The sequence below is a fragment of the Leucoraja erinacea genome, unplaced genomic scaffold (genome assembly GCF_028641065.1).
Source record: "Leucoraja erinacea ecotype New England unplaced genomic scaffold, Leri_hhj_1 Leri_98S, whole genome shotgun sequence".
NCBI lineage: Eukaryota > Metazoa > Chordata > Chondrichthyes > Rajiformes > Rajidae > Leucoraja > Leucoraja erinaceus.
The window spans coordinates 12,090-25,164 of record NW_026576938.1 but is presented as its reverse complement, the minus strand read 5'-3'; the positions used below and the strand labels follow the sequence as shown (position 1 = coordinate 25,164).

Genomic DNA, 13,075 nt, shown 5'->3' with positions numbered 1-13,075 from the left:
ACAGCTTTCCCAGCTCCGTGTACTTACCGCGTTATTCCTGAGGAAGTAATTTCTCCCACGTTTGGACCATGCAACTAATTTAATTCATTGTGCAAACTTTTTTGAATGGGATTGCAGTGAAAAATGCATGCACTCTGGGAGGGAAAAAGTGGGAAGTTTCCCCGATCTGTCCTTGGGTGCTTGCATTCATTCATTAACTTTTATTCACGTATTAAAAAGCAATTAAGTGGCAGGTAATTTGTTTAGACATTGCACACATTAAGTAACAAAATGGCCAATTGTGAAAATGAACACTGAATAAGTTCTTAATTCGACTTCTCATTTAAGATTGAGAACATATAATGTAGACATATTTTATTTTGTGAATCAAACAATTAATGGAAAAATGCAATTTTAAATTTTAAAAGTTCCTCAAGTATAATTTAAACAACATTTAAATGATTTAATGTGACCTAAAAAAAAATCAAGATCATGATATATGTTAAATTCAAAACTAAACTATGGTAGCAATGTACATTATTTACGTCTAAAGCTAGCACTTCTGTATCAGTGTAGGTATGTATACACTACATTTTATTACACTAATATAGAATGAAAAAATATCTTGGCATGTGCTCATGGATACTTAATTCACAATATTAGGATTTCATAGAGAGAAAGAGAGAGAGAGAGAGGTTGAAAGAAAAGGGTAGCTCAACAAATAATTAGAGGAAATCACAAAAAATCTGAGTGAAATCTCAGTGAAAGGCACTTTTTCTGGTCTTTGCCTGGCCTGGACTTTTCCTGGCCAAGATGATCCTCCTTGACTAATACGGGCATTTTGGGAAAAATGGACTGGTTTCTGGGCTAATGAGTGGTTTCATGTAGGCCAAAGGTGGGCTGGCAGTTGACTCACGGCCACCAATTCATTTCCTTTCAAGCAGAGTGCAGCCCACCAATTCATGTCATTTCAAGCAGAGTGCAGGCCACCAATTAATTTTATTTCAAGTAGAGTGCAGACTCACAGTTCTGTTCACTCCACTCACCGCATAGACTCACAGTTCTGGACTCAACTCTCACGGTCTTCCGGGGTGACTGACTCACGTCCGGCCTCCAGGGCTTTATTCTCCTGGCCCCCCAGAATGGGCATTACCTTCATCATGGTGACTGACAGGCGAGAGGACCAATCAGCTAATTTCACGATTTTTTAAAAACATTCATAACCTTTTTATTATTTCACTGATCGGATAAAACCTTGGGGCAGTTGGAGAAGAGGAGCAAGGCGAATAAGATGGGGGGGAAATCATAGCTATACAGGGTAGTTTTTTTTCTATAATGCATTTACAACGTAGACAGGAAGTGGTCAAGATGAGACTTTTAGTAATAGTATCAATATGTGTGTGTATCTATATTACTAAAAGTCTGATCTTGACCGCTTTTGGCTCGCTGTGGTGTGATTTCCGAGAGAACGCCGCCATCTATGGCCGTCATTCTTGGCTACCTCGCTCAGAGCCCCCCTCCGCCTTCCGGGACTGGAGGATTTTTCCCATCGATGAAAAATCAGAGAGATATTAATGTTTAAAAAAATTCCCCATTCTCTCTGCTGCCCCCGCTGGAGGCAGGGGGGCGGGATTATAAAACCTGGAAGTGTTGTCCCTCACTCAGTCTCTGCCAGACCCAGGAAGCGAGAGGGTCACGGCCCTCTGAGCTGCGAATAACACTGCACGTTTGCTCCATGGTGAGTCTCCTCGATGCTGCTGCAAGGTGGCTGCTGCCCAATTGTTTGCCTTCAAGATGGAACTGCAGATGCTGGAAGATTGAAGGTACACAAAAATGCTGGAGAAACTCAGCGAGTGCAGCAGAGAGAATTCGGCCCACAATGTCTATACTAGCCCTCTGGAAACCAGTACCTTTGGCCCGTAACACCCATACTAGCGCAACAGAAAGCCCCCCCCCCACTGGTGAGCAATATTGGAATTGGTGGCGAGGTGGAATATTACGCTGGTGACCAGCCCTCCCAAAGGGTCCCACTTAGTCTAGTATATATTATGTGTATGTTTATATACACACTAGACCACCTCTCCCCAATTCCAATATTGGTGGCCAGTGGAGGGGTGGGGGGGGGGGGGCGTTCTGGAGCACAAGTATGGGTGTTGTGGGCTGAAGGGACTGGTTTCCAGAGGGCTAGTATGAACATTGTGGGACGAATGGATTATTGGGCTGCGGCTCAGTCACTCAAGCCTGTTATGCTGGCAGCTCACTCACTCACGGCTGGTGGGCTGGCAGTTGACTCACGGCTATTCGTTGAAATTCCATTTCAAGCAGGGTGCAAGGCCACCAAATTCAAGTGCATTTTCTTACCACTTCCAGCAGGGTGCAACGCCTCCAAATTCAAGTGCAGTTTCATACCACTTCCAGCAGGGTGCAACGCCACCAAATTCAAGTGCAGTTTCATACCACTTCAAGCATTGTGCAAGGCCACAAAATTCGAGTGCAGTTTCCTACCACTTCAAGCAGGGTGCAATGCCACCAAATTCAAGTGGACCCACCGCCCGCGGCTGCTGCTGAACCCGGGGGAAGGGCGATTGTTTCAATTTATATTTTCACAAAAGTAGTTTCTGTTCCGTTGCCGGACGCGGTTAACGCATTAAAATGAACGGATCGACAGACAGACAGCTCTGATTTCAGTTTCTGTTTATTTCACTCTTCCCACATTTACATTCCCCCTGGTTTTATTTCCGCGCTCACTGGGGTTTGTTTCACGACGCGAAACATGGGGATTAAATTGGAGCTGTTCAGCCCCAACCTGTTGTCCACCGGGTTTCTGCCCCACAGCCCCTGAGCCCCGCTCCTGACACCAGTCCCGGGACCCGACCCTTTTACACACCCGGAGGGGAACCGGAGCAGATTCTCAGCCACTGGTTTTCATCCGCAATACCGATCAAAGGATAAAGATTCTCCGTGAATTTATTCCCAGTGAAGGTGTAGAGATGGGACTTGGTGTCCGCGTCGTAAAATGAAACCGTCCCGGACTTGTAACTGAGATAAACTCCCACCCTCTCGGGGATGGGACGGGCGGGGAGAGGGGATGGAGGGGAGGTGAAAGCATCAAACTCGTCATCCCGCCGCCTGATGCACCAGACTCCAGTCTCCGGGGTCAGGTTGTCCTCTCCTTTCCTATTCACAGACTGTGCGGCGAGTCCCAGACTCCACCACTCACTCCCCGCCACCTCCACCTCCCAGTAATGTCTCCCCGATGTGAATCCCTCCGATCCCAGCACACACTCCCAGTATGTAAACCTCTTCCCGGTGTCGGGGAGACTCCTCCGGGTCTCGGTCCGTCTCACCATCTTCCGATCCTCAGACACCTCGAGCTCTGGATGCGCTGTTTCCACATCCAGGATGACGGAGACTGGGGGGAGAAGCAGAGAAACAGACAGTCCCCGGGGGTCGGGAGGAGACTGGGACAGCGCGGGAGGACAAATGACACCTTCACCCCAACAACATCGGGTGGACAACATACATCTTTCCTGGAGTTACTCAACCGGGCAGGAGGGGGAATTCCGCGGGTTCTCGGGAACGGGAGTTGGTGGTGCGAGCAGACGTGGAAAACGATTGCGTAAAGTGAGGATGAACGAGAGATTGCGGGTGAGGATGGAGAAATGGCGGGTATTCAAATATCTTGCCAGTAGATGGCGAGGGAGAGACAGATTGGAAGATGAGGAGATGGATGTGAGTGGTAATTAGAGGTGGTTAAAAGGATGTAGGGATGTGGGGTGGAGTTGCCGTGATGAGACTGAACGGGAGTGGACTGGGCGAGGCAATTTACTACTGTTTACTTGCTTTCTTTAGACGAGGATAGATTTGTGCGTCTTTACAACGAATAACATTCTGATCTCATTATGAACCAATATATGAACTTCACTGAGAGACTTGACAATGTTTTGCATGTAAGGCTGGTCCAGAAAGCAAAGGCAGGTGGGATCCAAGACGAGTTGGTAAAATGGATCCAAAATTGACTTGGTGGTTGGAGATGGAAGGTAGCGGTAGAAGGATTTTCTATTTGGAGGTTTGTGACTGGTGGTGTGCAGCAGATATCGGTGCTGCAACCTTTGTTGTTTATGTTATATTTTCCTGGCTTGGATGTGAATGTAGGAGGTGTGAAAAGTACGTTTGTGGAGAATGGGAAATGTGGGTAGCGAGGAAGTCTGCCAATGTTCGCAACAAGGTATAGGCTAGATCATCGAACCCTTATTGTCATGCAAGGATATAAATACTGGAGGACGTAGTTTTCTTCACACAAAGAGTTGTTAATAGGAGGTTCACAAAAATGCTGGAGAAACTCAGCGGGTGCAGCAGCATCTATGGAGCGATGGAAATAGGTAACGTTTCGGGCCGAAACCCTTCTTCAGACTGATAGGGGGTGGCGGGGAAAAGGAAGGAAACAGGAGAGGAGCCCAAGGGCTGGGGGATGGGAGGAGACAGCCCGAGGGCTGAGGAAGGGGAGGAGACAGCAAGGGTTAACAAAATTGGGAGAATTCGATGTTCTTGCCCGCAGGATGCAGACTCCCCAAGCGGAATATGAGGTGCTGTTCCTCCAATTTCCGGTGTTGCTCATTCTGGCAATGGAGGAGACCCAGGACAGAGAGGTCGGATTGAAAATGGGAGGGGGAGTTGAAGTGCTGAGCCACCGGGAGGTCAGGAAGGTTCTTGCGGACCGAGCGGAGGTGTTCGGCGATGGGATCGCCCAACCTCCGCTTAGTCTCACCGATTTAGATCAGCTGACATTGCTGGTCTTTTAAAGCTGAGTTGTTAATAGGTATCCGTTTTACCTCGTTTGATGATATCAGATGTGTCTCTCAATGCCATGTTGTGGAAAAATGTGAGTTCAAACTTTTCAATCGGCATCGCACCATCTACCACCAACATTGGGTTGGTTTCAGCACCAAGCCTGCAAATATTTAACAGCTGGTTAGAAACTGAGCATTAGCTGTTTTTTTTTAGCTGTACTATACAAACATATATTGTTTCAGTCAAAAGCATGTCCTACCTCCTCTTGTGACCAGCTTCCTCCTGCAATAAATAAAACACAAATCTGAATAGACTGAGATGGATCATGATCCCGACGGCGGGTATTTCACCAAATTGCTACAAAAAACCCTCTGGTAATTCCCCATTTCCCAACTCTTTGCCGATGTCACACAGACAGAAAGTGGATACTGTCATTGAGGCATCGAACACGGGGGAAAGCATAGGAATGTCAGAGATAATGGGATGGAATATTTTAAGATCAGCGGTGGATTTAAATAAGTGGGGGTTGGAACTTTTATCACTACTTGTGGGGAAAAGAATGCCTGGAATGCATGACGGCCTTTAATAAACTCCACAAGAAATGCAGTGGAACTCGTAGGGTGGCCTGAAGACAATATTGCAGATAAATTTGAAGTGGGATAAATACACGAGTATTCCTTGAATTTGGGGCATTATTGTCGGATCTAGTGAGTAGATGTAACAGATGGAACATTGACCCAGTACTGAATTACTGGTAAATGCAGCATTTATTTCAGAAATGTAATCCACTATTTTGTGAGTGTGCACTTTCACTTCACCAAACTGTAGTGTAACCCCTCACCTTTAGAAATATCACGCCATCCTTGTGGTCTATCTGTTCCTGTAACTTTGAGAGTTCCTCCTGAATGGAATTTAAATTCTTTTGTATCTCTTGAAGATTTTTCTCCATTGTTTTTACAATCTTCGCCTCATCTTCCCGGATACCTCCGAGTGCGCGCTGCTCTTTCTCAGTGAGAATCTGGTGCAGTTCAGCAAACTGGGATGTGGTCTGTGACTGAAGGTTGTATGACTCTTCCTGTCAGATGAGAGATGAGAATCAATATATTATGACACTCTGCTGTGTTTCTTCATGACATGGAAGGTGACATTTGGCAATTGAATCTCTAGTCCTGAAGTGCAGAAATAGGCCCTTCGGCCCAACATGTCCATGCTGGGCTCTGTACGTATCTACACTAATCCCATTTACATGTATTTAATCCATAGCTTTCATTAACTTGGCAATTTTAGAGCTCGTCTTGATAATTCTGAAATATTTGGTGAAAGTAATGTACAAGCACATCATTCCCATTTCCCCAGTACAATTCCCTGCAACCTATTCCATTTCACGAGTCTATTAACACTCACTGGACTGAACCAGGTCACCAGAACTAGCAGACAGCAGCAGCACTTAGAATGACAGACTTCATAGAGTCATAGAGCAAAGGGGGTTAGATACCGACCAACACGTCCCATCTGCGCTGTTTCCACCTGTTCGCATTTGGGCCAGATAGTTCTAAGATGTTCTCCCCACGAATGTGTTCAAATATATTTTAAATATTGTTATGGTACCTGAATCAACTACCTCCCCTGGCAGCTCATTCCATATACCCACTATCAAAGTTGCCCTTAATGTTCGTATTAGAAACATAGAAACATAGAAATTAGGTGCAGGAGTAGGCCATTCGGCCCTTCGAGCCTGCACCGCCATTCAATATGATCATGGCTGATCATCCAACTCAGTATCCTGTACCTGCCTTCTCTCCATACCCCCTGATCCCTTTAGCCACAAGGGCCACATCTAACTCCCTATTAAATATAGCCAATGAACTGGCCTCAACTACCTTCTGCGGCAGAGAATTCCAGAGATTCACCACTCTCTGTGTGAAAAAAGGTTTTCCTCATCTCGGTCCTAAAACATTTCCCCCTTATCCTTAAACTATGACCCCTTGTTCTGGACTTCCCCAACATCGGGAACAATCTTCCTGCATCTAGCCTGTCCAGCCCCTTAAGAATGTTGTAAGCTTCTATAAAGATCCCCCCTCAATCTTCTAAATTCTAGCGAGTACAAACCGAGTCTATCCAGTCTTTCTTCATATGAAAGTCCTGACATCCCAGGAATCAGTCTGGTGAACCTTCTCTGTACTCCCTCTGTGGCAAGAATGTCTTTCCTCAGATTAGGATACCAAAACTGTACGCAATACTCCAGGTGTGGTCTCACCAAGACCCTGTACAACTGCAGTAGAACCTCCCTGCTCCTATACTCAAATCCTTTTGCTATGAAATCTGTTCCCTCTCGCCTTAAACCTATGCCCTCGCATGCACGACGCCCAACTCAGGATAAAAGACTGAGTATTCCTTAACATTTCATGATATTATACACCAGCAATAGATCATTCTTCAGACTCCTGCGCTCCAGGGAGGAAAGTCCTTGGCTGCCCAACCGCTCCCAAGATCTCGGGTCCTCGGCTATTGAGCTCTATAGAGGTGCCCACTTATTGCACACTTCACAGGGATCAAATCTACACAAAATAATTAAATCGATAGTGTAAATATGCGAGATCCACAATCTGAAGTTCAAGATCATCTTTAATCAGTACCCATATAATAAAGGTACAGCAGGTCGTTACTAGTTAGTTCATCGTTACCGCTTCCAAGACTGACTACTGTAAGAAGTGGGTGTTAGTATGAATCACGCTGTATCTGTCTGGCGGTTTCCTAATACGGCCCGACCACGTACGGACCAAGCCCTCTACCCCTTCACCAGAAAGATTAAAAGGAGTTGCTGAACCCGGAGGTGAGAAAAGAGCAGGGGCCACACGTGGTGACCGACAGGGGGAGCATGCGGGAGAGGTAGTATTTTGGTTAGCCATGGCCGCCGGTCGTGGTGGGGTACGGGACATGCCGGGACTGGTGGTGGCCACGGCAGCAGACGGCTGGAACTGTGGAGGTGGAGAAAAAGGATCAGCTGGTGGTGGACGTGGCTCATGCACAGCCAGCAAGTGTTGGCGACTCCGACAGTACAAGGCGCCATCGATGTCAACAAGGTAGCCCAACAACGCAACCCAAACGGGAATGTCCCACAGAAGTTTGCAAACGGCCGACTTGGCCCGGCAACAGTGGTTTAAGTGGTTTGCAGGAATTGTAATGGGATCCTTTCTGGATGTCGTGTTTCTAGTGGATGCGCTTCTGGATCGTTGCCGGTGGCACCTGTGGCACCAGCTTCTGCTGGGCAATCGGGATCGGAGATCTCATCGTCCTGGACATCAGTCGCTGGGCCGGCGAGCCCATGATCCCGTCTCTAGCAATGTTCCTGAGTTTTAAGAGGTCGAGATACACATTTGACTTGGCTAGGTGGGCGCGTTCCATTAGCCGTTTAGCGCTTCTGGGCTCGTTCCGCGAGCCCGTTACTTTGTGGGTATTCAGGGTTGCTCGTGACGTGGTGGAAATTACATTGGTTAGCAAGGTGTTTGAAGACTTAACTGGTAAACTGTCTTCCGTTGTCGGTCTGCAAGCGAACAGGTGCGCCAAATGTGGAGAAGTGTTTCTGTAGCTTTTGAATGACCATCTCTGATGTGATAGAGGGCAGTAAAGTCGAGTTCGAGCCAGGACTAGATAGTGTTTACCTTGCCACTCGAAAATGTCTGCCGCCAGCGACGTCCAGGGCAGTGCTAGTGGAGGCTGTTGCAATAAGGGGTTGCCTCTGTTGGTGTGGAGCATCATCATACGCTGTTGACGTGCAGGTGCCGCGTGTATAGGTTTGTTGAGAATGGTCACCAGGGGTTGGTTGTCTGTCTCGACTGTGAAAACATTTCCAACGATAAAGTCCTTGAATTTGGAACCAGCGCAGACCACACACAGCAACTCATCGATTTGCGCGTAGCGCTGTTCGGTGTCGGTCATGGTACGGGCTGCATAGGAGACAGGGCGTAAAGTTCCATTGGCAGATGATTGTAGGCAGCCTGCGCCAAGTCCGAATCGTGGGGCATCGCAGGTAACTCACGGGGCGCTTCAGGTCGAAAAATGTCACTGGTCAGCTTCGATTTTAAAGCGTCAAATGCTTGTTGGTGTTGTTGGAACCAGGACCAGGCAGTCCTTTCGAGTCAGTTGTCGCTGCAGGCCGAGCACGTCGGTTCACTGATCTCTAGTATGCCTAAGGAGACCATGTTCTTTAGTTCAGACTCAATCCTGTCTCTCATAACATGTGGCAGACAGTGAGCTGCATGGACAACTGGGTCAACATTAGGGTCAATGGATATCTTGTAGGTCACGGGCAGCTTGCCTAGTTTGCCATAGAACAAATCGGGGTATTCTTTTACTGGGTCGACAGATATCAGTAGCTTGTGAACTGACTGGTCAAATGAAACCAGCCCTAAGTCTTGGCATGCGTGGATGCCCAGTGGAGTCACAGAGTCAGAATTCAAAACATAGAAGGTCAGATTCCTTGTTTTTCCAGCATACATTTAAAAGTGGTTCTTCCCAGAGAAAACAAAACTTCTCCCCTGTAAGCATGTAGAGTGGACTTGTTTTTAGTCAAGGCCTCATTATTTCTTATCTTGTTGCAGAGGTGCACCGACATTACATTAACTTTTGCACCAGTATCTAGCTTGGCCTTGACAACTTTATTATTAATTGCCATCAGAACTGTAGGATCGAGAATCTTACCAGTTGTGTGAAGGAGTGAATTGGACTGTCCTCGGGGGCAGAGTCGAGCTGGTCTTGAGAAACAGAGGATGTTTGGCCTTGTTGTAACTGGTGCAGATTAGAAACTGCGCTATAGGGTCTTTTCCCACGGGCTGTGCAAACGACGGCGAAATGGTTCATTTTCTTACAGTAGTTGCAGGACTTTCCGTAAGCGGGACAGGTAGCTCGCCCGTTGTTGTGGAGGTAGTTACAGTTAGGACACTTCCGAGGGGGCTCATTGGTGAATCCCCGATTCGCCGGTTGGGGGGCCTCAGTCATAAATCTTCTGTTATCGGCCGATGTTTGCGGTCTGTTAAAACCTGTCATATTTATAGACTTCTTTTCGGAATCAAACGACAGGCATGAGCAGCCTGCTCAAGGATTAAATCAGGATTCCGCAGTAACTCTGACCATAGCTTCTGATCATTCATCCCAGAGACCAGTTTATCCCTTATCAGCTCGTTAATCATGGTCTCGAAACGGCACCTCTGAGCCATGTATCGCAAATCACAAATAAAATTCATCAGGAAGCTGGTGTCTCGTGATGCGGTTCGACGGTAGGTCACATATCTCACGGAATTTACGCAGTAAAACATTAGGGTCATTCATAGACTCGGCAGGCACAACTACCTAATCGGTGTCGTCTTGAACTGCTAGAGCGTATTCGAAAGTCCGAGCTCTCATCATGGCCTCGGGTCCCACAAGGTTAAGTGGGAGGGAAGTCTTGACAGCGTCTGGTTCATTTCAGTGGACGATATTGATGTAGTGTCCATAATCAATCTCAAATATTATCCGCCATCGCTCGCCGATATTGGAATCGAAGATAATCTGCGCAGGCTTTCTGCATGATTGAGCCATAGTGAAGCAAGGAAGAAAAAACTGACAAACAGAAATAAAACCCGGTAGATGGACGCAGTGCGTAACTCCAAGTTGTCTGACACCACGTAAATATGCAAGATCCCCAATCTGAAGTTCAAGATCATCTTTAATCAGTACCCATGTAATAACGGTACAGCAGGTCGTTATTTGCTAGTTCATCGTTACCGCTTCCAAGACTGACTACTGTAAGAAGTCGATGTTAGTATGAATCACGCAGTAAGGTGAGGTCAGTGATGCTATTCTACTATGATTGGCTTTCATGCACAAACCAATCTACAGATAGTACAAAGCCTCACCTGAACTCCAGAAATGCTCTCTTTCTGATCCTGCTCCATTTTCTCGATCTCTGATTTATTTTCTGTGAGAGATTCGAAAGAAGATTTCACCTGTTCCTGGGGGTTGGGGTTCAGATCAGAGAATAAACATGTCAGACAATAAAGAAAATATTACACAATGATGTGATCGAAGTTCAGTTGCTTTTACCTTGTAGAATTCAATTGCTTCATCTACCGGCATGAAGCTGTGAGACTTGTGTTCCCGCCCAGCTGCACAAATCACACAGATCAGCTTCTTGTCAGTTTCACATAACAGCTTCAGTTCTTCCTGATGTTTCTCGCAGTGAAGTTTACTTTCCTTCTCTTTGAGATTCAGGCTCAGTGTTCGAGCTTTCTCAGCCAGTCTTGCCAAGGCCCGATTCACCCTGAGGGTGCGGTCTGTAGATTCCTCTCTACACTCCGGGCAGGAGTTTCTCGCCTCCCTGTCCCAACTCTGTGTGATACAGGAGCGGCAGAAGTTGTGCCCACACTCCAGTATCACCGGATCGGTGAAGAAATCCAGGCAGATGGGACAAATTATCTCATCGGTTAAGCTCTCGAACCTGTCTTTCGAAGCCATTTTATCTCCACTTCCTGGTTCAATGTTTTTCTCAGACGTGGAGCTGCTGAATGACGTCGAGGTCACGTGACCGTCACGGTGGTGCAGCGGTAGAGTTGCTGCCTTACAGCGAATGCAGCCCCATAGACCAGGTTCGATCCTGACTACGGGCGCTGTCTGTACGGAGTTTGTACGTTCGCCCCGTGATCTGCGTGGGGTTTCTCCGATATTTTCGGTTTCCTCACACACTCAAAGGCTTGGGAAATGTAAACAATTGGCTTGGTAAATGTAAGAAATGTCCCTAGTTGGTGTAGGATACTGTTAATGTCCGTGGATCACTGGTCGGCGAAGACCTGGTGGGCCGAAGGGCCTGTTTGCGCGCTGTATCTCTCAACTAAATTAAACCCAACACCCACAGTACCGTGTCGCTGCGCCCGCTGCCGTCCCGGGCAATGAATGCTATTTGGCTGCAAGTGTTCAGTGTGAAGATGTCCTGGCCGCTTCCAGCTCATCTCACACGAAGGAGGGGTAGATTGGACATTAAACTGGCCTGAATATGGACGAGAAAGACTAAGGCAGGACAGAAAGGGACGGGGCCCGGCGCTAAGGAAGCCTCGGGTGTAACCTGAGGAGACGTTGCACCTGTAGGGCAGTGGAACCCGCCGCCCGCGTCTCCGTTCACAGCCCGGGATCAGGATGGACGGAGACCTCCCTCCGCCCTTATTGTATTCCACAACAGTGCACCTGTCTCTCATGCAGCAGTAGACAAAATTGCTGGTGAAAATCAGCGGGTGCGGCAGCATCCATGAAGCGAATGTATAGATCAGGTTTCGAGTCGAGACTACAGTCGTATGTCTTTTTTTTATTTTTGTCTTGTTAAATGTATGTCTTTGAGTCCGTTTTTATTATTTTTTTAGCTGTGTATATGTGTGTGTGTGGTGTGTGGGGGGGGGGGGGGGGGGGGGGGTGATGTGGGGTGAAACCGCTTTGAAATATCTTCCCTGTGCGGGGACCCGACTATTCCCTGTCGGGTCTCGGATGTCGTTGGGCCTAACATCGTGGAGCCGGCGGCGACCTCCGGCCTGGACTAACCTGAGGGCTCCAGTTGCAGAGCCTGCGGAACGGACATCGCGGAGCTGGCCAACTTCGGAGCGGGGAGAGCTGTGGTGCCGCGCGGCTACGACCCGACTTTGCAGTTCAGAGGCACCGGCCGCAGACCCGGTGAACAGGAACATCGGGAGCTCGCAGGTCCCTGGTGGGAGACCGCTTTTCCGAGCTCCGCAACGGCGACTTCTCCCGCTGGAATCGCGGGTTTAAGGACATTGAGCCGGGGCCTAACATCGCCGGCGTGGCTTAAACGGCCTCAGGGCTTACCATCGCCCGCCTGGGGCTTTAACATCGGAGCCCCAGTTCGCCTCGACACTGCAGTTGGACTGCAGGACCACGGGAGAGGGAACAAAGGGAAGAGATAAAGACTTTGCCTTCCATCACAGTGAGGAGATGTTGGAGACTCACTGTGATGGATGTTTATGTAAACTGTGTTTAGTGTGGGTCTTGGATTGTGTGTAAACTGTAGAAATGATATTTCGTTCAAACCTAGGTTTGAATGACAATAAATTGCATTCTATTCTATTCTATTCTATTCTATTCTATTCTATTCTATTCTATTCTATTCTATTCGTGAGGCTGAATATGAACACTATCCTGTACACACTAGGGACAATTTTACACATCAACCAAGTAAATTAACCTACATAGCTGGACGTCTTTAGAGTGTGGGAGGAAACCGAAGATCTCAAAGAAAAAGTTCGCGGTCACGGGGTTGAACATAGAG

The 13,075-nt window shown here is 47.6% G+C and overlaps 1 protein-coding gene across 1 annotated transcript; it reads right to left on the bottom strand.

Moving 5' to 3' along the window:
* Window positions 1-2,778: 2,778 nt before the first annotated feature.
* Window positions 2,779-12,039, bottom strand: LOC129695220 (zinc-binding protein A33-like). The gene is made up of 6 exons (XM_055631995.1): window positions 10,852-12,039; window positions 10,665-10,760; window positions 5,612-5,845; window positions 5,030-5,052; window positions 4,812-4,930; window positions 2,779-3,391 (listed from the first exon to the last, which is right to left on the bottom strand). Exons 1-6 carry the CDS (start codon window positions 11,260-11,262, stop codon window positions 2,859-2,861), a joined length of 1,416 nt encoding a protein of 471 aa, XP_055487970.1. The 5' UTR covers window positions 11,263-12,039; the 3' UTR covers window positions 2,779-2,858.
* Between the last annotated feature and the right edge of the window lie 1,036 nt (window positions 12,040-13,075).